Below are 27,500 nucleotides of genomic sequence, written 5' to 3'. Positions count from 1 at the left end.
AAAATCTCTTCCAGTATGAGCTTGAAAATTATAGAAACTTCTATAAATCAATGGCCTTTTCTATGATTCTGACAAACTGAATCTCTCTCTGTTCATAATGCACCAACAGACTGCAACTCTCGAGATTACTCCTGAAGACCTATGCAGAGCCTCTCACATTCTTCCCTTCAGAACTCATACAGGCAGAGTTCAGAAAATGAGATGAAAATTAAAAGGGAGTAGCAAAAGAAAAAATCCTCTTAGTTAACACTGTCCAAGATGGGTGCCAGCAGTTTCTGGGAACACATCTGGTCACTGAACTACTGCTTCCTCTGGGAGCAGCCCAGTTGAGAGTGCCCAGAGCAAACACTTTGAGTATAGTGTACTGTCATTTGCAGCATCAAGCAAACCAATTGTGATTTCCCATTTGTCTCTCACAGCAGTAACCTTCCTACATCCAGAAAACTCAGTGTCAAGAGCTACTTGTAGCAGGGCAATCTTCTCTGTTTGGTACACTGGTGTTAGCACACCCTATTTTTGTAGTACAAAAGGAAGCACTGCCCATGCAAACTGTGTTACTTGCACATTCTGCACCTCAACAGGATCTCAAAGCCTGAATATGAAGGGTTGCATGTCTGCTAAATTCTTACATCCACCCACATTACAAGATCATCTTTAAGGGATTTCATTAAGGCACTGCAATTACTTCAGCCATTCCATTACTTGAAACTTAAAAGTACTTTGAAGTCCTCTGTAGTACAAGGGTTAAGTAGCAATGGTACAAGCTCTAAATTTCTGTAAGTGATCCAATATACAAAACAACTTTAGACTGTTTTAACTAAAGCCTTTTATTCTATACAACTGTGAAAACATCATTTATCCTTCTGGCATTGCAGACTCCTCTGTCAATCTTTCATGAACTGCAGTTTTAGGATGGTTGGGGGAAAAAAAGTTACAACCTTGGCTGATTTCAAACAGAATTATTGGGAGCAGTTACAATGTATACAATGGGACAGCAAGACAACAAGAAAAAAAGTCTTGAAAGGAAGCACAGACCTTTGCTATTAATAAATACACGTCAGGACAATTCATCAATAAAAGTTACAGTTCTGTTTAACCATTGAATTCACAAACACCACTAAAAATGTGCAGATAGCACAACTGCGTTGGACTGAGCATACATAGAACTAGGCCTTTAAAACTGAAACTGACTCTTTCAAAAGATGGATAAAAGACAGGCTAGCTTAGTTCTGAACCACATCTTTTGTTTAAGCAAGGATCTTGTTTAGCTAAGGTTAAGAGTGCAGAAGGTAATGATTTGATTATTTTTCAAATAAAATACAATGAAAAATATTTTTTTGTTTAACCAATATAATCCCAGTAATATAATCTATTGGGACTTTCTTTAGGCCTCAACCTAAATCTTGATAGCAAGACACAGGAAAGGCAAGAGCATATGTCTCCTGAAGAAACTCAAATATTATAACTGCCCTTGGAAGGCACTTGTGCTTCTGCTTCAGAAAGTCATTTTTATATAATTTCTTTATGAGGATTTGTAATTTCTCCTGGCTACAAATGGTTTTCTGGGACAGTCCCACATTTTCCCACCAAAAGCTGAAATGTCTTTCCCTCCCTCCCCCCAATAAGTTAAACTCTATAAAAGACTACTATGAGTCTACGACAGCCACAGATTTTCAGAAATAGCAGTGAAAAAAAGAGATTTGCATACATCTACAACAAAAGAAGAACTGCATATAAAACTTTTGAAAAAAAAAAGAATAAAGTATTTTTATATCACAAGTATGAAATCTGCTATGAATTTTCTGAAGTTTGACATCAAAACACATGGAGTTATTTTCAGAATGGTCTGAAGTTTTAACAAAATGTCACATAGTTTTGGAGCAAAGTTACCAAAAGTTAGACTACTGTGTCCTTAAAACACACATTGCAGGAACTAGTTATATATATATTTAAAAAAAAATCTCTTTAGGTTGCTGCAAAGCATGTTCACTATTATGATGCACAGCATCATTGGACTGACCCTGCTACAATATTTATCTAGTGTTCTTATTCTGCATGTCAATAGCTCTCTAAAGCAACGCTTGAACCACAGTATTAACACAAGTCTAATGTTAACCCTTCAATTGCAATTAAATGGCCCAATTCTTTCAAGTATGCAATACCTATTTTCTGTTCCTTTTCTTTTCCAAATGCCTTTAAGTGATAGAAATGTTTTAGTAACCTGTGAGAGATCACTGTAGGTACTTTATGAACGGAATGTATTAAAATACCTGGTGTGCAGTTCTGAGTTACATTGCGAACACAGCTACTAATATGGCCAAAATGGTTTCATACCAAGCATGAGCAGATGAAAATATAATGTTATGGAAAAAAAAAAAAAGCAAAAAGGAGAAAGCCAAAGTCTGCACTGGATTATCATCCATTCTCTGTACACCTCGCACAATACGAACCACTCAGGGACTTCCCATCTCATTGGCTGAGACTAGGACAGACTTTAGTTTAAATCATATAGACTTTTTTCCTCTATATTACAGATCTATTAGTCACTTCAATTAAAAGTATACTTTCCGTCCATACTGAGTCATTAGAAGTCTCATCTACCTTAGGGGTTCAGTGGGCTTCTATAGTACTACTCTTGGAACCAGCACAGTATGGTCAAGTAAATGAGCAACCATTTGTGTCCACCACTCCCCTCACGTTGATTTCTGGCGATAATGAAGCGTCAGGTCACCGCCACTCTTCCAAATGAAGTGCTTTACAGTTCGAAGGTCCATATTCGGATCCAAAACCTGAATAGAAAGAATTCATCTTTTATTCCACAATTTGTGTGTTTTAATCCACAATCTGCTACATTGTCAGAAATTCAAGGATAAAACACTCTGGCTGGGCAAAACACTCCTATGGTGAATGGCATCAAAGATAAACCATGCAAAAACTCAGATTTTTCAACTACTGAGTAAACCTCTTGCATTATAGAAAGGTTTTACCAACATAACAATTTCATTAACAACCACCTCTTCAATATTTAACCTCCTAGCAAGCAGCTGACAGTAGAGTCACAGAGCCCAGAGTCACTATTCAGCCTTCCTACACCACTGAAAAAGTAAACCCTATGAAACAGCAAAGTTTGGTCTCACTTTCTGCAACTGCAGCTTTGTGGCATTTTTTTCCCCCCAGTTATTATTACACTTACTAAGCAATCAATGATTCTGGACAAATTTTAAACACTGTTAGAAATGTATAATTAGGAAAATTACAGAAGTGGTATAAATGTTCTAAAAACGATCACTTATTTATTTAACCTGACTTGTACTGCAGAGAGGTACAATGGAGGATAGTCCTTTATGACTATCCTGACTGCAAAAAAGTCTAGAAGAGAAGTCCAAATAGGAGGACTCATTTGTTCAGTATAAAGTTTGAAGTGTTATTCAAATAAGTATTATATATATACACACACACCACAGAGAACCGTGGTATGAGACTTAAGAACCCAATGGAATAGTGTTAAGTACAGTTGTTCAGTATGAGTAAGTGATCTTATAAAGTCTGCTTTTATTCACGGGCTAAAATGCTTGGGTAACTTACCTGGTCCTGGCACAGAAGTTCAATTTTCTCCTCTGCTAGCACAGCAATGTCCTCCTCTTTTTCTTGTTCTCCTGCTTTTTCATTATTGGAAGAGCTAGTTGTCTGAGACTCATTATCCAAGTTTATGATTTTCTCATAGACGTGTTCCATCACTTTTCTCACCTGAAGCATATCACTTGCTGACAGTCGGTCTCTATGTAAATTAAGCAAAAGTTGGTAGAATAAACTTGAGTAAACTATTTATTATTTGCACAATACCCTATTATTCATAGCAAACTATCCAAGTACACAAGATAATTTAATGTTACACCTACTACAATATGAAGAGTTTATCAGGATCATCCAAAATACCATGACGTAACAGCTGAAGATTCCAAAGATTCACCCAGAGGGACTCAGAAAAGCCGTAAAATATTCAAAAGACTGAATTAAAACCAAACTTTAGATGAAGAGCAATGTACACAATCTTCATTCTTTCAATAGAGAAGGGATTAAGAAGATGACAAAAAAGATATGGAACAATAAAAGAGGTAAAATAGACTATGCTGTTCTCCTTACTACACAGCAAAAGGGAATTTCAAAACAACAAGCAGCAGTTTTTCCACAAAGCACACAAAGTCTATGGAACTGCTCTTTCACAAATAGTCTCTGATATATAGAAGTCAGCAAGACTTAAAGTGGACCTGGATATTTACGAAAAATAGCCCGAATTGTTGCAAATAAACAGTAGGCATACTGTCCACAACACTGATTTCATATTTGAGGATCTGCACTGATTTCTAACCTACACAGTCCCCAGTTGCAGCTAATGTGATGGACAGATGACCTCACATCCACTGTCAGGTGTTGTATCTCCTTTTAAAAATCTATTATTCCTCACTCTTACAAAGAGGACACATAACTAAATATAAAACTGTGGTTCTGGACATCGTAACAGTCAGTATGTTCCTCTGCTTTCCGATGAAATACCACAAACACCACAAAAGACACCAAGTTAAATTACAGTGTTTGGTTTTTGGAGACTTCTTAGCATAAACTTAAGCAACTGTTAATTGAAACCGAACAACCCTTATTTTCTTTCGAATATTCTGATACAACTAAATGCTTCAGAGCATTGGTGATTAAGTGACTGGAAACATTTTTCTGCAAGTTCATCAACCACAGTAAGATTCTATAGAGCAAACTTTTTTTTTGAGCTTCCAATTTTTTTATTTTTCCACTTTTGAGAGTCAAATACGCATTATTACTTACTTTTTTAGAGTTTTTGCCCCTGAAGATGAATGAGGCTGGAGGTAGAATGGAATCTTATTGAATTTGGGCATATTTTTCTAGAAGAAAGCAATATGAGAAGTGTTAAATTTAGGATGAACTATTATCGGCTCCTATTTCTACCAGCTGGTATGTAAAGTACATTCAGATACTAATTATCAAAACCCAAGAGAGTCTTAAACATAACCACCAGACAACTTCCAAATTACTCATGCTCCTGAGATGCTCCAGTTTAGATGATGTACGTACTGTATCTAGCTTTTGAATATGAATTATTGTTCATTTCAAATGAAATTAGATAGTATGAAAAGATTGTAGCAATGTGAAAACTACTTTCTGTTCCTGAGCTCCACACTTGAAAAGGATACCAACTATGCACAGTGCTGTGAGTTCCTTTTCTAAGATTTCTGTCAAAAGGACACAAAAAATCTTAGCTGGATATATCAAAAAATAACATATATCAGAGGATCTTGAATATAGTCCTTGAGACCACTTATTTTAAAATGCAGTATGTGAAGAACAAAGCAAAAAAATAAGATAAAATATCACTTCAGATTGAGTTCAGATAAAAATTTTATAGTTGACCTTAAAGCAAACAAACAAAAGCAACAACAACAACAAAATCAAGACCTATATATGGGATACTTACATCCACAGTGATGTCAATTACCCATTGTGGCACGGTTTCATTAAGAAGCATAGACTCAGTTTCACCACCTGAATCCCGACATAATAACCTAAGACACAGAAAAGAAAGCTTTATGAATGAAAGAGTTAAGCATTAGGAAAAGAGTAACTGTAATGTGCATTAAAAAAATGTCTCAAAGCCATAACACCATGTAACTTACAACTACTATACAACTTTTAACATTGTAAAACCCAGCCCACACCTTGTTGATGTCCACCAACATATGTTGGTAGAACAATGCAAGAAGTATCACTAACAGCTGCCTATTTTGCTTGCCAAGGGCATGTCTTGAACATCCAGTATAGAATGGATACAAGTATTACATTCTGACAACATTTCTGCTTGCACAAAGCAAATGTTTGGCCACTTTATTTACACTTTTGAGTCTCTATACCTGAACAAAGTGCGTCCTCCAGCCTCACCAAAAATAACTGGTGTATGTGGTGGCACTTGAAAATATCCATTTCCTTTCTGGACTCTGTTCTCCTGCTCACCATTCACTGCTGGAAAAAAAAAAAGTCAACAGTAAGACCGCACTAGTCATCAAAACTGGGTATGCATAGACCAGAAAACGTCTTCTCCACCTACAGTTAATGAATTTAATAAATGAAACAAAAATCACAAGCTTTGTAAAAAGCAAGAAAATCCCCATTTCCTACACACAGCAGGTATATCTAAACAACCTCTAGAGAGTGATGGCTACGCAGAATGCAAAGATGTTAGCTTTGCCAAATGTCAAAATAGTGTAGTAGTAAATGCTCAAACACATACTTCCTTGAAGTTACTGTATTCTAAATTCAATTTTTAGCTAGTTCTAGCAGTATGGTCTTCAAACACTGAAGAACCGGATTTCACATCCATACAAGATGCAAAAAAAAAAAAAAAAAGCATTATTTATTCATTTTCTGAAGAGCAGAGGTTTTTTTTTTTGTCATTCAGGTGTCTTGAAACACAAGATAGAAGTATTTAGATTTATTCCTTCCACTTGAAAAAAAAATCAACTCGATTGCTTTTCAGCATGTAATTACTGCATTTGAACATTATGTTGAATTCAAACAACATAGAAATTAAATGGCTTAGGCTCATGGGAGGAATAAATACTCAGCATTCTTACAAGCAACATGTAGTGAAAGACAAAAAATCATCAAGCAAAGAACTCAAAAAAATCCTATTACATATTAGGACGGGTGAATATAATACTCAAACGAGAAGTAAGAGAGAAATTCTATAGTTTGAAAGATTTCTTCACAACAGTTCTGTTAACAGATAATAATGGTAATATGTGAAGTTCTCATCTTCTTTTTTAATTGGTACTTTTGAAAAAGAAAATGAAGGCTCCAATTCTGTAGTGATTGTTCTGAACACTGCACTGATTCACAAGTATTTGCAGAAATAAGCAGTGCAGTGTAAGTGTCCCAATAATACAAAAGCCTGAGAATTACACTTCTGTCTGGCTCTCAAGCTGTGGACTGCAAATACACAGAAGTATCAGAATCAGCAACATTATCCAGAAAAGTCTGCCAAGTGCTGCTCAGAGATCCCTTTTGAAAGAAAAAAAGTAGTTAAGTCTTGGCATAATCTTTGTTACAAAATGGCAAGATATTGTTGATCTTACAGTTTTCTTAATTGCATTATCTGCAGAAAGTAATTTCTTAATTGCCAAAGAAAAGACTTCTAGTCAACTCTGACCTGGGTTGAACATATTTCAAAATAATTCGCAAGCGTAAGACTTACACAGCCCCTCTCATTCTGCTAAACTCGGTCACTATCTTGCATTTTACTTGCCTGATTAGACTTCAAATTATTACCTAGAAGACCACTCCTTTTCTTTTTTTATAGACTTACCCCATGACTGTAAGATTCATTGAATGAATTTTTTTCCAAAAACTATTTCTTTTATTTTATATTGCTCATAATGCCTAAAAGCAAATTGGAGATGTAAGAGTACTGACTAATGAATAACTGAATTATTGCTCTTTGCTCTCATTATCTAGATGGCTTCTTTTCCTTTTCCAAGTTGAGCCTTACTTTTGTCACTAATTGTTCTTCATCAAGGCATCATGTTTCTGTAACTTCAGAACCTCATTTTTTTTTTCCTTTCTTAAGATTAGAATTCTTAATATTTTTGCTGACACTTAGATGAGAATAAACTACTCATGATGTTTTGGTGAAAAATAACTTTAAAAGCAGTAAACAGCATTAAATGCTATAATTCATATAGACATAACAGTAAGATAGCAAATCAAGCTGTATCTGTTAAAGAAACAGACAAAAATATATGAATAAATCCTGAAAAAGGAAAGCATTAAAAATTCTAACCGTGATTTATTTCATTTTCTTCTTCATCCATTGGGTTGATGTGTGTTCTAGGCCAATACTCCAGAAGTGCTTGTAGTAGAAGCCCTCCAAGGTTTACTGTCAAGACAGTTACAAAAAACTTTGGTTATGTAAGATGTTATGACACCAGTGTTTTTCACATTTCATAAAATCCTACAATCATTAAGGTTGGAAGAGACATCAAAGATCATCTGGTCCAACCATCCCCCTACCACCAATGTCACCACTAAGTCATGTCCCCAAGCACCATGTCCAACCTCTCCTTGAACATCCCCAGGGACGGTGATGCCACCACCTCCCTGGGCAACCCGTCCCAATGCCTGACTGCTCTTTCTGAGAAGAAATGTCTCCTCATTTTCAACCTGAACCTCCCCTGGCACAACTTGAGGCCATTGCCTTTAGTCCTATCACTAGTTACCTGGGGGAAGAGACCAACCCCGTTTGATCCACAGACAAGAACCTTCCCAAAAGTTTGAGTAGTTCTATTCCCCCAAAAAAACTATTTATAGGCACAGTTATCTACTTCTCACAAACTCAAAACTGGATGCTACAACCCTTCAGAAAAAGAAGATTTTTCAAAACGACTAAAATTTCTGAAATGCTACTGCTGGATCACTCACATGCTATAGCATTCTCTAGTTTCAGTAATAGCTCTAAGTTGCGAAATATTACTTTTTCCCTTTGCTTCCTGGAGGCCTAAAACCAAGTTAAGGAGAAAAAACTGAAACATTTCAGAAAAAAATAACATAACATTTTTTTTAATTGGAGAATTCTCTGTAAAATTTAGTCTAAAGATAACATACCTAAAACCCAACCAACAAATAATCTGACACTGGAATATTTTGTAACATAAATACTGGAATTCATTTTGTCTTTTTTGTTTCAGTAAAACACTAATAGTAGTAAAAACATACATTTTGGATCAGAACCATCTGGACTGCTAAATCCAGCATCCTTTGCTGAAACCCAGGCTGCAAAGCAGTCACTTTCATCCAAAGTAATTGTCAGCATCTGTTGGAAGAAGACCATCAGCAAGAAGAACACAGTAACTGTTTTGTATAAAACAAGTATACAAATTTACTGAAGGAACAGCTGGGAATACAAAGCTGAAACTTAATTTATAGCTCATATTGGAGCATTTAAACTAGTAATAACACAACAAAAAAAGGTTATAGAGGACTGTTGAGGACTAAGGTGAAATTTGCTGCCTTGCTTCAAAATAAGTCAAACCCATCAGATAAACGGTTACTGTTCTTCATACACTGAACAAACAGCATACAAAATTATATTAATTATAACATCAGAGCAATAGATTTGGAGTTGTAGCTCACCCCAGTTTTCAAGTCTACCGAGAACCAGTTTGGCACATAAACCATTTTAAATCTCTTCTTAATTTCTTCTTCAAAATCTACTTTTCCAAGGTCTTCAACTTTACATGCCTGTACACCAAAAGAAATACAAGTTCTGTGTTACTGAGTTATAGAAACCCTTAAAAACTTTTACTTAACTTTTATATACACTCAAAATGATTATGACAATTACCGTTTCTCCTAAGTAATGTAGCGTACAAATACACAAGTTAAAGTGTCAAATTTTCTACATAAATTGAAAAATAGTTCATGTGGTTATGTGATTTTTTTCCTGAGGTAATGGCATCAAGCCAGTAGAGAAGGATAAAAAAGGAAAAGTTGCAGGAAGACTGAAGGATGTAGTGAGACGTAAGATAAACTCCCACTTTCCTTCCAGTTTCCTCAATGTCTCAGATTTAGAGTGCAGTGAATCCGAAACATAAGACAACATCTTCAAAAGAAAATCCAATCAAAACAAACATTACTGAATTAGGTGCCTATTTTCAGGACAGAATTCAAGAGTCTGAATTTGAAGTGAATGAAGATGTTACTACCCAACCTCACACAATGCAAAGATGCTCCTAAACTGCAGAAAAGCTCAGAAATGGTGCCTCCCGTTAAAAAAAAAAAAAGCAACCTTTGCATCGTATCTGTGGATATGAAGATACGAAAATGATTTATTTTACACCATAGCAAGCTCCCACACTAAAAAAACTTAAACATTTTTTTTTTCAGAAACCACAAAGTATTTATTCATACAACAGCAGATGTTTAGTCCAGAATTATGTACTTACCTTCAAGACATCCCAGTACGCCACGTTATTGTTTGTGTCTTTGGTTAATATGTGTCTCTTGTCATTAAGAATGTGGCATTGAATAATACTAGCACCCCCTATCAAACAAACAGGAATTAAGGTCACTACAGTAATTGTTTCTTTATCTAATTTTCCATTAAACTGTATAACACAACACGACTGTTCCTCAGTTTCACTATTTTATATAAGTAGCACCAATGTGTAAACGCTATTTTAATCATAACCAACACTACATAAATGTTAATCACATTGTCTTTCTATTTCTCGTGGTTTTGGCTGGGGTAAGTTAATTTCCTTCATGCAGGCTCATATGATGCTGTGTTTTGGATTTTTGATGAAAACAGTGGTGAATACCACTATTTCTTAAGGTTTTAGTTATTGAAGAGCAATTGCAGTACACTGCCGAGAGAGTTGTTGCAGAGCAGTCCTTACACAGAGCTGAGGTCTTTTGAGAAATCATGTACCTAAAAACTTGTGTCAGTCTTAAAGATCTATCATTTCTGCTAACAATACTGGATTTTATAAGCATTCTAGAAAACGTCTGTTTACCTTTTATAACTTGATCAGGCTGTGTGCATAGCGGTGGTATAGGATTGGTACAGTCATTATCATAGTCTCCAGATGCCCTAAAATTATGAATTCCCTTCAATGTCTAAAGAAAGAAATAAAATAATGACACATTCATAATAATCTAAAACTCTGCTCTTATCTGTGACTAACAACTGCCAGTTCATGCTGCTATTTAGATGTTAATCATCTACTGCAGGATAAGATACTTTATTCATAAAAGCGGCATAAACAGATAGCAAAAAAAGTAATTCAAAGCTTGATGTCTTTTGGTCAACTTGAGTATTAACATTTTATTTTATTATTTTTAAAGAAAACTTACAGATCATAGCAAGTCACAGTCCAATTGCAAGCAACAGACCAACAGATCACAAACCAAGACGGCAAATTCCACAACTACTTAATTGAATTCATAGTATAAAATATATCACTTACCCATTTATTCACAGAAGATTTAGTTGTTGCAACCCAAAGTGCTGGAGGAGGATCAGCTGATCTATCAAGTTCCATCTAAAAAATGAAACCATAGATGCTTTCAGCCATGCTTAACTTAATTTTGCTCTAGGGACACATACAGCTTATATACTGGCTTTCCTTGTGAATATATTCTATTGGCTTAGAATATACCTACACATGTACGCATGGTTTCTGCTTCAGTCACACACTTTTTACCCCTACATGTTCCAATGTCATGTCATCTAGATTTACAGACAATAAAATGTTTCCAATCAGCACTCGCTTCAAAAGCACTCTTCTCAGAAGACTCAAACTTGTGCATGTAGTTTTCTCCAGTTAAGATAAAAATCTCTTTCAATGCTCAAAATAATCCCATGATCAATCTTCCTACTGGTTCCCACGATTATGCACAATATTCTAATAAGAGTCTTGTCCACATAACGTACTTCAAAGAAACATCCATTTTTATCTAAAGCCTTGACAATGCTGCCTTTGTTTCTTAAAACTGCTCTAAAGCCTAGTAAAAACAACTTTTCATGTTTGAAGTATATTCAATGTCAGGAATATCTGAATTTATATATTTTAGGTTGCAGCTAGACATTTCTTCAGACAATTAATTTTCATATGTAATTTAGGAGACAAAGCCAATATACTAGAGATGTGATATACTAAACACTTATTACTCACGTAAGAATGTGCAATACACACTGTTTTAAAAATATATACCAGAATCCACTGTTTCATTAGACAACATGCAATATATAATTCTGTGTTTCTAATTTCTAAATTCATTGTTCACGCTAGTGTTTTAAAGCCGTTCTAGTAGAGGAAATTTCAATTTGTTACTCAAATGCGTATTAAATGTTTGAAATATATTCTGAAGTTAATCCATGAGACTTGAAACTGTTGCAAAAGAATTCTACCACATGCATCAAGACACAGCTAAAGATTTTATTTCGTTTGATGATAATCAACGTTTGATGATTTAACTTTTTTTTTTTTAAAACCACAACTTCCCATCAAAATATTCTCTTTAGAAGAACTTGCTTGCTTTGTAACAGAAAGAACACCAGCAACATTTAAAAATCTGCAGGCTTTTCATATAATCCAAAATTCCAAGACTTCCAATTCTAGCCAACAATTAGAAATGGTTACACGTTCTGGACCAGTCAGCCTTAAGAAGAGAAAACTCAGGGAGGATCTCTATGTGTATAAATACCTCAGGAAAGAGCACAAAGAGACCAGAGTCAGGCTCTTCTCAGTGGTGCCCGGTGCCATGACAAGCGGCAATGGGCAAAAAAACCAAAAAACAAGAGATTCCCTCTGAACAAAAGGATTTGTTCATTTATTATTTTACTGCGAGGGTGATCAACCACTGGAACAGGTTGCCCAGGGAGGTTGTGGAATGTCCCTCCTTGGAGAATGCCAAAGCTGTCTGGAATTGGTCCTGGGCAACTGGTGGTCCTGCTTGAGCAGGGGGGTTGGACAAGATGATTTCCCAGAGGTACCTTCTAAGCTTCACCAGTCTGTGATTCTGTGAAGCAAAATCAGTTACCTTAAGAACTGGTGCCTTTTCTTCACAGATAAGTACACGAATATCAGGATTTCGTAAATCTGTACAATAAATCTTCCTGTCTCTTCCTCCTGAATAAACATGAGTGAAGGCTTCATTGACCTGCAGAGCCCAAACACCTTCATCATGGACTCGATATGTGGCTATACATCTCTGCTGGCCAAGGGACCACAGACGGATAGTCCCATCGGAACTGCCTGAAAGACACTGAGCAACAATTATTGTACTTAAATCAAGCAAGTATTTCAGTATTTTTTTTCTCTTTCATAAAGATCTTTTAGAATTCTAACTTTTTTTTTTCCAGCAAGACAATGCTAAATGAAGACTGGCAGTTAGCAACTCTAGTCACAATTTCCAGACATTTTGTATCAACCACCACCCCATACCTAGATGGACCTCATCCACTGACAACCCCTAATCACTCAATATCTTTCAAATTCTTGTTAGGCTATCTCCTGTAGCCCACTAAATAAAATAGTTACTGAAAAGGCTAATGAAATTTCTGTGTTCTGTGAAATGCCTTTGCCTCAAACAAAAGCACATACCTGGGTGCCATCTCTGTTCAACAACAAAGCTTTTACGTTGTCCGTGTGCCCTTTGAGTTTCATTAGTTTAGCACAAGTTCTTGGATCCCACACCCTTAGAACCTACATAGACACAGGATAACTGCATTAACATTCTTTCCACCAATGCATTTCCTCTACAGAAAATTAAGCCTTCCTGAACAAACTGGCCCTTATTCTCAACATGCACACATCCATCACCAAAAGCACATTTCATTAGAACAGGATATACATGACTAGATCTTGTGCACCTCTTATAATCAGATGGGATTTTCTTCCCTCGATCGTAATTGCATTTGTTCTGGCTTTTTCTGTTATCTTCTTGAGACATTAAGGAATGGAAATGACTGGAAGCAAAATAGTGTGATGTGGGGAAAGAAGAAAAACATTCTGAGAATCCTCTCAGATGCCTGACCGGCATTTTCATTTCCATATTGACTTGGAAATAAAATTCTCTCAAGATCAGATTAGGAAAAAAAATATTAGGGAGAACTTTAGGGTATTTTACCTTTCATTAAAACAAAAAGCATGGTCTCTTTCTTGGAAACACTTAGCTTCATTATCCCATTTCATTTCCCACCACTGCAGGGCCTTACATGTTGCTGTACAGTTTCCTTCTTACACGTGCACATGCTTCAGTTTGTATAATCATCTGAGAATAATCATCTAATACACCCCCAAAATCAGAGCTGTTATGGTGAAATTTAATGATCCTTGATATAGAGAGGTCTAGAGTTAGATGATGTATTAAAGCTATGCAGATAACTTACACATTTTTATACTGAGGCGGGTATTTGTATCCTACACTTCAACTTTTGCTTAAAAAAAAAAAAAAGTGTCTACTTTCACTATTTAAAACATTAAAGCTCCTACAGATGTGAAACTGAAAATGAATAAAGCTGTCTCTTTTCTTTACATTAAAACATGAACTGATGCAGAACATGCCTTAATAGATTTTTGCTTACCTTTTCAGTGGACCCTGATACAATAACTGTTCCCATCTGATTCATTGCAAGGCTGTAGATAGAGTCTTTGTTCCCACTCAGGGAAGAAGCTATTTCAAAATAAAAAGTTAACATTTTCAATTTTAATGCTGTCATTTAAAAACATTCAGTCAAAAATGCTACCTGTTTCAGACCCAAATGCAATTTGGCCTACGAAAATACTGCTACCATACCCCATATACGGGGATCCTTCAACAAAGGAAAGACTGTAGACAGCATAATCCTACAAAAGCACCACTGTGATTATCGATCTAGCACTATATAAAAACAGAGTAACCCCTCGGATTTACGGCAACTACAATCCTGCTGTCTTTTTGGCACAACAATTCAGTGCAGGGTGCTATTGCTGTTTCCAACTACTTCATTAAAGAACGCTACTTCTAAGTGATCACATGACAACTTAGTGTTTGGATTAATGTGCAGAAATTTTTCCAAGCCAAGCAGCAGTAAAATTCTACATTATAAATTAAAGACTGTTCTCTGAGTTCAGTGGAGATGCATTAGTAAACTTTCACTGCAGTATTGAAACACGTTACTCAGGCATAGATACTACCTTTTTATTTGAGAAAACCAAATGGAAACTCTTTACATCACAACTACCTGTAAAGGACTGTGGTGATCATCAGAGCTCAGGAATTCTGCACCATCTAGCATAGTCTAGTTTTGGATTAAAGCACCAATCCCTTAACTGAGAAAAGCACCGTCACAGCAGATGAAAATCTATTCAGGGAGCAGCAAGAGGCATTTCAGCAAGCTTCAAAGATTCAAAACCATACCATTGGTATGCCAAAAAAAACTAAGACAGCACCAAACTATACCATCAGCAAAAACGTGAAATTTTATATAGTGATTTACACTATCCATGACCTGTATCATAAATATTTTGTCAGGGAAAGAACTGTGCAGCTTTACTTCAGAGTCCTCTTAACCATTAGCTGTAGCTATCTAAATTTGAGCTGTCAAATGAAATCGAATACACGTGGCCAAAATTGGTAATAGCCTTCAATTGTTCCCAGATAACAGCTGAACATAAAAAGCAGTACTAAAAACCTTTGAAGGTTAGCACACTGTCCAACAACCATACAATTTATACAAGGCTTTAAATCTACCTCTACAGAGTTATCACAGGCAGGAGAACATCAGGAACAAAAGAAAGAATATAAATGCTCAAAAACAATCTCTGTGGGACCAAGAGCAAAGCTTACTCCTTGCTGTTCTGGAAAGGACTAACTCTCAAAAGCAAAATTTCTCCACCTAATTTAAACTGTCATTCTCCTGATAAATGATTTCTCCTGATTTCTCCTGAGAAACTCTTTAAAATTAAGTTTCCTTTTTATGTTGGCTTGTGTACATTGCTTCCCTGTAATCAGACAGAAAATTAAACCACAAATAAAATCTTCACTTAACTCTGTGGAAATCACTTGTGTTTGAAAGGACTGAGGAAAACCAGCTTGTCTAGGACAAGCTGTGTTCTTTCCAACAGAAGCACTCTTAGTTGGCAGCACTGTACTTACAAAGAAAAACCACCCCCTGCCTCCTTCTCTTCCCTCTCCCTAATGAAGCACTATTGCTCTAGCTCCAGAAATGCTAATTTATTCCTGCTATCTCAGAAGTAATGTCTCCACTTCGTTTTCATCTTGTGCTCAAAACAGTACTCCCTGTCTCCCAATTATGATTCACTTGGATCATTTGGGCTCTGTATCTCCATAGCAACGTTTAAGACACCTATTTTTTCTCCACAACTAAGTTTTCCCATGAACAAGCAAATAAATTCATTCTTCCTATACTCCCTGTCCAACCAGAAAATAGTATGTTTTAAAGTTATCAGCGAAGTTCGGTGATAAAACACTTTCAGTAATAGCAGACTTCTGGGGAATAATACATATATCCGTTTGGTTATGTGCAGTCATGTGTCATCCTACTACTACTTGGCAGTCCAAAATACCTCACTAGAAGCCCTCTCTCTCCTGAAGGCTACACAAACATGTCAGCATAAGTCTATACCTGAATTAAAGTCCCGTAGACAGGAAAAAAAAAAATGCAAAACTGACAGTTCTGCCCACCATTTTTCGTTTTCAAAGCTAACAAACCCTGAAATATAGCCTACCTTTCAGAATCAGATAAAACCATAATTCAAAAGAAAACCACACCAAAGCAATGAGATGCCTGCTTTTTATTTACATTTACTTTTCCTGAGAATTCTTCATTTGCCTGTTGTGCCAATTCCAAATTTTAGCTTTGCAGACTTTTTTTTTTCCTTCGAGTTATTCCTAACCTATGAATGAGTAGACAAGTGGTCTTGTTTAGGAAATTTAAGTGAGGTAGTGTGGCAAGATAAGGTCTTTGCCAATGCATTCAGCTGAAACTTGGCTTCTGTTTAAACATGTATCAAACATTAAACATAAAACAAGAGAGATCACTCACTTGAAACTGCATTTTTCCAAACTACCTACAGACAACAAAGCACGACATTGTCAAACTAGATGCCTTACCACAAAACACAAGTTCTGTAAGAGTCAATGCAAAGCAGGATGCTGACGACTCAGATTTGTGTTACTCATTCAAGCAACTTACTATATCTGAACTTGAAGACTGGTGTTATGCTTCCCAAAAGAGAAACTTAACCAGCTCTATGCTGACTATTCCAAAGAAGTGAGGTTGAAGCCCCTGTCTGGGGAAAAAAAATCTCATAATTTACTGCCATGTCTTTACTGGGACAGAAAAGAAGGACCAGAGCATTCTTAAAAGATAATGAATGATGAAATTAAGGATTAACCCTGATGGAAAATCTACCAACATTTTCCCCTTGTCTTCTAATATTTAACTAGCGATTAGATCTCACCACTACACTATTCTTGCATGTAACCAGTGCTTAGTATCACTTCAACACCACCCACAACTTCAGGAATTTATATCTGAATTTATCTAGTAACTTTATTCTTCAGACAGATGTATTTGATAAATTTATCAAGTTCTTCTTTAGGGGCTGTGCTGCATTTGTTGCAGCACCTAAATAAATACACAAAATACATCACAGAAATTTTCCCTCAGGCTATTTCTCGGTATGTTTTCTGTATATCGTATTTTGTTTTAGTCAAGGAGCAAAAAGCTTGTCAGGCTAAAGCTCTATTAAGTTTCAATGAACAGCAGCTCGTTACATTTCAGGAGAAAATGTTCAAAGAGACCCGTCCTCTATTCTGAATACCATGACTGGTGGCTGCTCTAGATTTTCAGCTATTACATAATGCAACAAATGGGCTGAGTACATATTAAAAAAACCCTAAAGATTCTTGCCTTTTTTTTTTTTTGGTACACACAAACTGGTATATATAGTCTTAAAATGATCACACAGATTATGCTACTCAAAGTACATTGCATTTGCCTCCCCTCCCTAGGTACCTACTTGTGACAGTGTTATTTGAGGCAGTCAGTGCTGTTAGAGTATTTACATCCCAGAGGAATATCTGTCTGTCCAGCCCAGCAGATGCTACCAGTTCTTTATCTTTTGCATATGCTAAGGCTTTCACATAATCCTACAACAAAGTATAACAACATGAGTCAACAATGTTATCCATTTGAAGTCTACATCATAATATTTAAAAGACTGTCAGTAAAATAGAGTAGTTGCAGATAATGTTTTTCACCTTATGCGTCCTTAGTGTTGACATGCAAAATCCCTTATGTGCATTCCACACTTTAACAGTAGTATCTGAAGAAGCAGATATCACTAGATTGGAAAAAATAAAAAGAGTAAACTTCAAAGGCTTATTACGTTAGAAAATGCCTGCACTATTCTTTATTTTTCTTTTCAAATGATTAAATGAAAATTGAAATATATATATGTGATTTATTTAAACATGTGCTTATATTATTTTTAGTGCACTTACAACACATCACAGAAATTTTACATGCTAAGACAAGATGTAAAACCACAGAAGCAGTGGATAATAAAGTTTTATACATAATTTCTGAGTATTTAGTTTTTAAATATTTTAATACTCACATGTTTTACCATTGCAGCACAGTACAATATCATTTACCCAATCTGTGTGATGTTCCATAGATGCTATATATGGGTCTTGCTGGAAATCAAAAAAAAAAAGTTCATAAGATCTCTTCGTGAACGGAAAAGCTGATACAACTACCAGATTCTGCTGTGACATTTTCAGCCTTCAAATGTATTGAAAGTTCCCTGATTGAAGTTACCATTCCAGGTTTTGTTTTGTTTTTCAATGTAAGATATCAAAGTGGTTTTCAGTGGAATTCCTATACATTTTAAACTCTCAGTCCTACCTCATATATAATTTCACCTTAAAGTGTCTGGTTTTGTATCCCGTATGTACAGAAAAACTTACAACCAAAACAGCAAGGCCTGCCAAGCTAATTATTTCTGCATTTATGGGATCAGACTTGTTCTGCTGTAAAAAGTAACAGAACAACCAAAACACAATACAAGATCTCTCAGGATCTCTCCAAGTCATGAGCTTTCTGAAGCATTACTTCCTGCGTCTTTCAGACGGAAGCCCTGATTTCAGGTTTGTAACACTCACCTTTTGTTCAGCTGGACCCATATGAGGGGACCAACCAACTGGAGAGCAGCTTGGCAGAAAAAAAAAAAACAGTGGGTCCTTGTGGACACCTCTTTGAACATGAACATTGAAGTGTGACCTTCTGCAAAGAAGGCTAATGGTATCTTTGGCTGCATTAGGCAAAGCATCGCCAGCAGATGGAGGGCAGTAATCCTTCCCCTCCGCTCAGCACTGGTGAGGCCATACCGAGAGCACTGGGTCCAGTTTGGGGCTCCCCAATGCAAGAGAAACACGAATGTAGCCAAGAGAGTCCAGCAAAAGGACACGAAGATGCGTAAGGGACTGGAACATCTCACCTTTGAGGAAAGGCTGAGAGAGCCAGAACTGTTTAGCATAACATTTTAATAAATGTACTTTAGTTAGAAGATCAAATGCAATGGTGAAAGAAAGCGGAACCAATAGGATCTGATCAATGGTTCCTCTTCTACTTCGAAGTAAAGGTAATAGTAAAGGGGAGGTGATGACTGAAGGTCATCTCAAAATAAAAGAATATACCAAACAATCCATTGAAAAGTTCATTCAAAATTAACATGATATGCATAGTCCTAGTGATTGTTTTTCTGTCATCTTTATCACTGCAAATGACAGCATTCTGTATTTATCTCAGCTCTAACTAGTTCTTTGGCCCACGTATTGGTTTGTAAAATCCCACATATTTTGTTACAATATGAATAATATCAAAATGACTGACAGTTGTTAATTAAACAATATTGTTAATAAACAATAACAGGTGTATACTTGTAGGCAGCTTACTAGCATTATAACTCAAAAAAAAAGGGGAGATTTAAAACTGATAAATTCTCTTGGCTTACCTTGTGCTGATTGACACTCCATATCCTTATAATAGAGTCTCGGCCTGCTGTGAAGAGTCTATTTAATGCTGGATCCAGCTGAAGTGCATTTACCCCATTTCGGTTATATTTCTCCACCTCATCTCTAATCACATAGGAGACCTAAAAGACATTCACACAAATCTGATTATGGTATTAGGATATTGACTTGGCCACAAAATGCTACCATCTAATTTCATTTTTGTAAGGTTCTCAGGTAGAAAATATGAAGAGCTTTAAAAGCATTTAATGAGTCTGTCAGTTCAAGAGTTACCATCACCCTTGGTCATTTTTTCCCCCCACGGAAAACAGGAAAGAATCATAAAGAAGATGTTAGCAGTCCAAATATACTGAGTCCAAATGATTGTTTAAGCATTTTAACTCAAGCTTATACTGCAAGAATCCTTAGTTCAGTTCCCTGCTCTGCATGGATACGCTGGGTGATCCCAGACAACACAATGAGTTCATGTCTCATTTTCTAAGCAGGTTCCATAGCTTCCAAAGCTGGGATGATTGTGTTTTCCAGACTCACAGGGGAGAGGATACAACCACTGAGGATTACATAGCACTGAAAAAAATGCAGGTACAAATCCTATGTATCCCAGATATCGCTATTAGTAGTGTGATACTTTAAGGACAGTATTCTGACCTTTTTTTTTTTTTAAAAAAAAAAAAGAAAAAAAGAAAAAGAAAAACCAAAAAACTACCTCCTTTCTAACCTAGTAAGAAGCATAAATATTTACTGTTCATTTACTGTTCTTTCCATCAGAGAAATTATTCTTTCAGTTTCGTTCTTTCTGCACTTCACAGCATGGAGTGCATAGGTCATTTCTTTGTTTTGTTTAGAAACATCAAATGGCAATCTGAGGAGATAAACTGCAAGGGCTACAGCACTCTCCACTATTACTGTGCAGTAAATGCAATTATGAGGCATTGTAGACTCTTCAGAGCTCTCCCATTCACACCACACTGCCTCTCTTCTTAGCACTTACACAGGATTTGCATAGTGCTAGGAGGAAAGCCCTCACACCTGGAGAAAAGGAGGGGAAACTGACATCTATGCTTCTTCCCAGATTCTATACAACAGTCACATCAGAGTAAAATTCTAAGGTTACCAGAATCCAACCTGCCAGCAACAGGAATCATTTGGATACATAACTATCAGTGTTTTGAAAACACTTTGAAGGAGTAGTCTTCAACCGGAGTAATTATTAGCTCTGTAAGTCCAATAACTGCATTACAGCAGTACAAAGAAAATGTTTTCCAAATCGTTCTCAATTATGCAAAATTTAACTAAGAAACTGAACAAAATTTTCAGTGATCCACATCACTGAAGAAACGCTGTACACCATCTCAGACTCTACACCACCAGGACTGACAGGTCCATTAGGTGAATACATCCTCAGCTGAGTTCTGTTATCTCCATGCAGCACAGGGAAAAACCTGCTGTTTCTGACAACCACACATCCATTCCTATTTTCTCTGTGTTAGAAGCAGCTGCCAACAGCTCTGATGATCAACTGGAGAATCAGAATTAGGGCCTCATGAGTCCTTGTGCTGCAATACTCTCCATCACTATTCCACCAGTCCATTTACCACACTTCATCTGTTTTGTCCCAATGCTCTTAAAAGTGCTTCTGGCTCAGTGCTTGGTAGCCGCTCACAGTCCTTGCAGAGTCACAGCTCTTCCTCTCAATTTCAGATTGCATCCTGACTTCCAACACCCTTAGATTCTCCTGCCCATTCCAGACTCATCCACAATATTCTTGCCATCCATATTTAAGTCTCCACCTACACAGCTTAGGGAGAGAACAGTAAAGCACACCCAATAGAGTCATGGTAAAACACTTCAAATACTTGAAGTGGTTCTTACTGATGGATCTTAGGAAGAATTCTTTACCGAAAGGGTTGTTAGACATTGGAACAGGCTGCCCAGGAAGTGGTGGAGTCATCATCCCTGGAAGTCTTTAAAAGACGTTTAGATGTAGAGCTTAGGGATACGGTTTAGTGGGGAATGTTAGGGTTAGGTCACAGATTGGACTCAATGATCTTGAGGTCTCTTCCAACCTAGAAATTCTGTGATTCTGTACAAAGCAAGATGTTTATGCTACTCCTCACCTGGCCTTAATAACATGACAGTTATGTTGTTAAAAGGCCCATGCAGTCTGCTTGAATAAAAGAATGTTAGGAACAAAGTCAAGGACTAACTCCATACAAAACGCAAACCAAAGGGTTGGTTATCAAATTCACGCTACTTTAAAACTATTTGGATAAATGCAATGAAAACGTTCAGTTAAAAACACTAAACACAAGCAGATAAACACAAATCTGTGTTAGCTAGAAAGAATTCAGAACCTAAAGATCAGTAGATCAGATTTGTTGTTCGCTACTAGCATGAAAATCTTTTTGAAATTCACTGATGGAGTCGAGAGCAGCAGAGGTTCTTCAGCTGTTGCTCCTCCAAACAGCTAGCAGGATTTTTTTTATTTTTTGACAGATCCCCAGTTTTTGGATTTGTTCCTCTTCAGTCCAGATTTGTTATATTTTCACGTATGAATCAAGAGTTCTCTCTTTATTCCATTCATAGAGAAGACTGTCAAACCAGATTGGTCACCTGTACTGGGTTTACACAGCAAGGGTTTGGTAGCTGCAGGCTCAGTTCAGGAAGGACAGCATCCCATGGGAGGGACCCTGCATGGAACAGGGGCAGAGAGGGGCCATGAGGGAGCAGCAGGGACAAAGTCTCAGGGACTGACCGCAGCCCCCAGTCCCTGTGCTGCTCATGGGGAAGAAGGAGAAGAGGGCAGTTTTAGTTCGCCTTTAGTTTCTCACTGCTCTAGTCTGTTAGCAATAGGCGATAAATTACATTAGTCTCCCTACTTTGCGTCTGTTCTGCCCGTCATGGTAATTGGTGGATGCTCTCCCTGTCCTTATCCCAACCCTTGTGCTCTTTCCATTGTGTTTTCTCCCCCTTTTTCTTTGAGGAGAGAAAATGAGAGCAGCTGTGGTGGAGTTCAGCTGCACAGCAGAGTTAAACCACCACATCACCCTAACTTTTTAAGGAGCTTTTTGCTCATAATAATGTTACTTTCTTGATCTTCACTAACAGTGAAGAACGGTCATATGGATTAGATGTAGTAAAGTAATTTTCACTTTCATCAGTAATGGAGTTTGTGTAACTATTAAACTGCCATCCAAATGACCTTGAAACTGGCTGTTGGGTTAATTGGGTGTTTTTTTCCTTATGTTTTGGCCATCATGGCCAAAACACTGACTTTGGACTGTCTATGGTTTTTAGCCACCAGCCATAATGAAACACTCAACAGAATTTATTTAGTCTTTTTAATCACTTCCACATGCCAACAAAACACACAGTATACAAACTGCTCAACAAAAAATAACCTCACAGGACATTTGCATGCCTGAGGCATCCAGGCCTGTATTCAAATAGTTAATTAGATAATAACAAAATATATAATAGAAAGGGATAAAATAAGGCTTCCATAAAATCCACAGAAAGGCTGTTGAAATGGTTCTCAAAACAGGGAAAATAAAATGGATCAATAACAATGACAACATGATTTAAAAGACCAACAGTTGTTTAAGACTGGCGGACAGCAGGCAAGTTAACTAAGATGAACAGAGGAAGATTGCTGGTAATCCACACGGTTCTCCTTATACCCTGATTTTTGAGAAGAACGGTCTGCTTTTTTTTTTTAATTGGACTGCCATTAAATATAGAAATAGAACAACTATTAGTAAATACAGTAAATACAATAAATATGAATATTCAAGTATATGTGCACATGCACAGAAATATAAATGCAAGAGGTTTCTGCTACGGTAAACTTCACCCCAACCCACACGATACACATCTTTTTCCGCCCCCGATGAAGCCCTATATTGTGTCTGTAGAGAGTTGTGAAGGTCACCAGGAAGTTACGACCAACATCACCTGGGACAGACTTCAAACAGAGCCGACCGCGAGCACATTATTGCCTGGTTCACTGCGCTGATTCACAAAGGAGGCTTCAAACCACAAAGATAATGATTATGATACAGATTTAGTTGTGTTAACTGCCATGATGTTCCAGAAGGGGCAAGATGGGATATGAAATACTGTACTACTAACCAAGGCTTCTTGCATTTGTACTGCCATAGCATTTATAAGCTGCCATCATGAATAACGAGCTTTCACTGCAGTAGACACTGAAAAAAACATTACAAGGTGATGGACCTTCGTTGTAAACAATTTATGGGAACCAGTAGCCTAAATGGATCAGAACTAGGCATTTTAACAAGTAAGAGCTCCAGAGATAAAACTAGTGTCCACAGATACATTTCAGGACACAAGGCCATGTGAAGTTCTTACAGGACCTGTGATGGATCTCCTTCATGCGTGAGTATCAACTAATTTGAAATCTTGCTACCCTAGTTAAATTACATGTTTTATAACTTATTTTCTTAATGGGTGGGTAAAATGTGCTTTTAAACATACCAGTACTCCATCACGGTGGAATAAGAAGCAAACAGGCAACGTCTGATAGCATGTATTCCCCGTAGAGGGAAAAATCTCAGACAGATGCTAATGTAGACAATTAAAAAAAATGGTATTTTTCTAAATCCCTGGAACGATTCCACAACTACCATCAATTGCATTAGAAAGTGAGAGAAAAAGTAGTCATCCACCAAGAAAAATGTACGTTTCTTTAGCATCTTGGTAGAGCAGATGATATTCCTTAAAATAAGTTTTTAAAACTAAAAACATATTGATATTTGAATTTTAATCAGAGGTTACAAGCCCTGGAATAGAAGTAATGTATTAAGAAGTTCATCTTATCCTTCTGTAATGATTCAACCTACTGGGTATACGTTTGCTTAAGAACTAGATATAACATATACATGTATATAATCTAATAAATCACAGCATACAAAATCTATGGTGCTTTTATTATGTTCTACCAGTCCAAAGAAAAATAAGTAACTGAAATATTTAGAAATACTTTTTTTTTTTCCTTTCACTACTTTCCACTGGCTGCCATGTAGTATAAGCGCATAGATATGAAAAAATCAGTGCAGAAAATCTTCTCTGTGCTGGACTTAATGATAAAATACTTAAAAGTGAGTCAATTTCATAACCAAGATACTGATTCAAGTCACTCACATCTAAACTCAACTGTTGTGTCATGGGGTTTTGAACACATGGGCAAATTCATCCTGGCCAGGCAGCAGGATTGGGAGAGCAGTCACAAAGCAGCCCCTCAAGGGCAGCTGCTTTAAGCCACCTGCTGAGAAGTGGCTTCATCTTGAATTAATTCACAGCAACACACCTGAAAGCCACAGCACACAGCCAACTGCTTCTCACAGAGCATTGGCTGCTGCTCCCACACCCCTGCGCCCTCATTCCCTCCTGAACTAAGGCGACCTTACCACTGCAACCCTCATACATGCATAACCAAGCTTAAGCAGCACAAACAGCCTTCCACAGGCCATTTCCAATGCCCGACTTACATTTAAATAATTACACTTCTTACCTTTATTTATGCATGGAATTTATTTTGAGGCCTGCAACACTTAGTCTGATTGAACCCTTCTAAACATAAAATTACACACAGAAGCGTCCTAAACTGATGTTTTGGATGGTTCTGCTGACCAGCAGAACAGGTGCATCAAAGACAATAGTTCAGATTTCCATAAACTTCAACCAGTTCTCACATCACGTAAAGAATCAGGTTCCTCCATGCCCAAGAGGTGTTTTTCTAAGAAGCATCTTCCCCTAGCCTTGTTGATTTGGAAGAAATTGCTCTCCCCCTGTCTAGGTTGATGTAGCAGCACCCTAAACACTCAGCCATCGGGAAGCAAAATAAATTGTTAATGGTTTTAACTTCCCATCAGCAGCTGATGAAAACAGGAGCCACTTAGAAATCCATTACGTGGCCAAAATTCTCTATCTAACTGAGTAAGTGAAATAATATGAGTGCAATAAAATACCTAGCTTTGACTCAAGGCTTTAGTTACATTATATGCATATGTAAAGTTATTCTCTGCTGATTTAGACTTAATATGTGCTGTCTGAAGCCCAGATCAGCAGAGCAGTACGTGAAGTAAAAAGCATCAAGTAACACAATGACAGCAGAAAAGGGGACATCATAAACCAGCACAGAAACACCCATAAATATACATTTTTGAGCTAAACACTGTTTGGAAGAGTGTAGCAGTCAACATAGAAACAACATACTCTTTGATACATGCTGCTCTCAGGGAAATAATGTTTCAGAAAGAAGTAGGGATACATCAAATAAATAACTAGTTATAACAAACCCCCCGCCTTAGGAGGTTCATCTGGAAGAACTTGTATATGGCACAGACAAGATCAATAAAAGGGATATTATATTTTGGATTCTTTGTATTTTAAACAATGCCAGCAAGCTTTTTTTTTTTTTTTAAATTTGGAAGGGAAAGAGAATTCTTTATATGTTTTTTAACTATCGTCTGCTTTTCTTAACCACGAAAACCACTAAAAGCTAGAAAAGGTAACACTTTTCCTCTTTGAGACAAAACAGGAATGATGCCTTTGACCACTAAACTGACCTCTGGAAGGATGCTATTTCAGGCTTAATCAGTATTTTCTTTTAATAGATAGAATGGATCGGAAGAGCTGAAACTTGCACTTGCCGTTAGAGGCAGGCAGCTTTACATACCAATAAAACCTTAAACCCTCCCTATATTGAGAAGCGTAAAACTATCTAAAGCGTTGGTAGCATGCCAGACAACAAGAAAAGGAAGTTAAGGACCGCAATAAACACATTTTCACGGCTTTTACTGTTAAAAAATGCTTACGGGGGAGCTGACAGGGGGCAGCTGAGCGCCCCCCTCACTTGCCTCCCCACCCCCCAAAGCAGCCACCCCAAACTCCAGCACCGAGCCTGCCCCTTCCCCTCAGCATTTGGGACAACCACCAGGAGCCTTGTTTGCGGGGCAGAACCCCCAGCGAGCCCCTTTCCCCACTCCCCACGGCGCTCAGCCGTCTCCACACCCCCGGGGGGGGCCACCCCGGCCGCCCCGTCCCGCCGCGGGCCCCACCTGCACTTTCCGCCGCCCCGCCGTGTTCTGCCGGTGATGCGCCGCCATCTTGCATGTTGACACTCTGACGTCACTTCCGAGGAGGGCGAGCCGGACCGGAAGCCGCTTTCCTTTCCCCCCCCCCCCCTCCCCGATCCCGCGCGCTGAGGCGAGAAGGGGCGAGGCCTGCGGCGGAGGCGTTGTTAAGGAGACCGGGAGGGGGCGGGGTCATGAGGAGGGGGCAGGGCCAGAGCTCCCGCTTCGCCCCTGGCCTCCTTGCGCCATTTTGTGCCCGCAGTGGGCGATGTCCCGCCCTTCCTAAAATCACACAGTCACACAGTCACACAATCATATAATCACAGAATTACAATCATTAAGGTTGGAAAAGCCCTTCAAGATCACCTGGTCCAACCATCCCCCTACCACCGATGTCACCACTAAGCCATGTCCCCAAGCACCACGTCCAACCTCTCCTTGAACACCCCCAGGGACGATGACGCCACCACCCCCCTGGGCAACCTGTCCCAATGCCTGACTGCTCTTTTGGAGAAATGTCTCCTCAATTCCAACCCGAACCTCCCCTGGCACAACTTGAGGCCATTCCCTTAGTCCTATCACCGGTTATCTCCCCACCCCTTCCTTTCAGGCAGTTGCAGAGAGCAATGAGGTCTCCCCTGAGCCTCCTCTTCTCCAGACCAAACACCCCCAGTTCCCTCAGCAGCTCCTCACAGGACTTGTGTTCCTGGCCCTTCATCAGCTTCGTAGCCCTTCTCTGTACACACTCCAGGGCCTCAATGTCCTTGTACTGCGGGA

General features: G+C 37.8%; 1 protein-coding gene across 2 annotated transcripts; it reads right to left on the bottom strand.

Annotated features, from left to right (window-relative positions):
* Window positions 1-811: 811 nt before the first annotated feature.
* Window positions 812-26,858, bottom strand: WDR48 (WD repeat domain 48). Of its 2 annotated transcripts, none has more exons than XM_038174403.2 (19): window positions 26,709-26,858; window positions 19,608-19,748; window positions 18,210-18,288; window positions 17,851-17,933; window positions 17,610-17,739; window positions 14,168-14,256; window positions 13,185-13,286; window positions 12,622-12,846; window positions 11,046-11,120; window positions 10,593-10,695; window positions 10,023-10,120; window positions 9,211-9,318; window positions 8,794-8,890; window positions 7,862-7,957; window positions 5,937-6,042; window positions 5,504-5,591; window positions 4,837-4,913; window positions 3,586-3,778; window positions 812-2,789 (listed from the first exon to the last, which is right to left on the bottom strand). In XM_038174403.2, the coding sequence occupies exons 1-19, from the start codon at window positions 26,754-26,756 to the stop codon at window positions 2,694-2,696; spliced, it is 2,034 nt and encodes a 677-aa protein (XP_038030331.1). In that variant the 5' UTR covers window positions 26,757-26,858; the 3' UTR covers window positions 812-2,693. The 2 variants fall into 2 exon arrangements, with proteins under 2 accessions (XP_038030331.1, XP_038030330.1); XM_038174402.2 differs by having other exon boundaries at window positions 5,937-6,045; window positions 26,709-26,857.
* Between the last annotated feature and the right edge of the window lie 642 nt (window positions 26,859-27,500).

The sequence above is a fragment of the Anas platyrhynchos genome, chromosome 2 (genome assembly GCF_047663525.1).
Source record: "Anas platyrhynchos isolate ZD024472 breed Pekin duck chromosome 2, IASCAAS_PekinDuck_T2T, whole genome shotgun sequence".
Lineage (NCBI taxonomy): Eukaryota > Metazoa > Chordata > Aves > Anseriformes > Anatidae > Anas > Anas platyrhynchos.
Note: the sequence above shows the minus strand (reverse complement) of the source record. Positions and strands in the feature narration are given on the sequence as shown.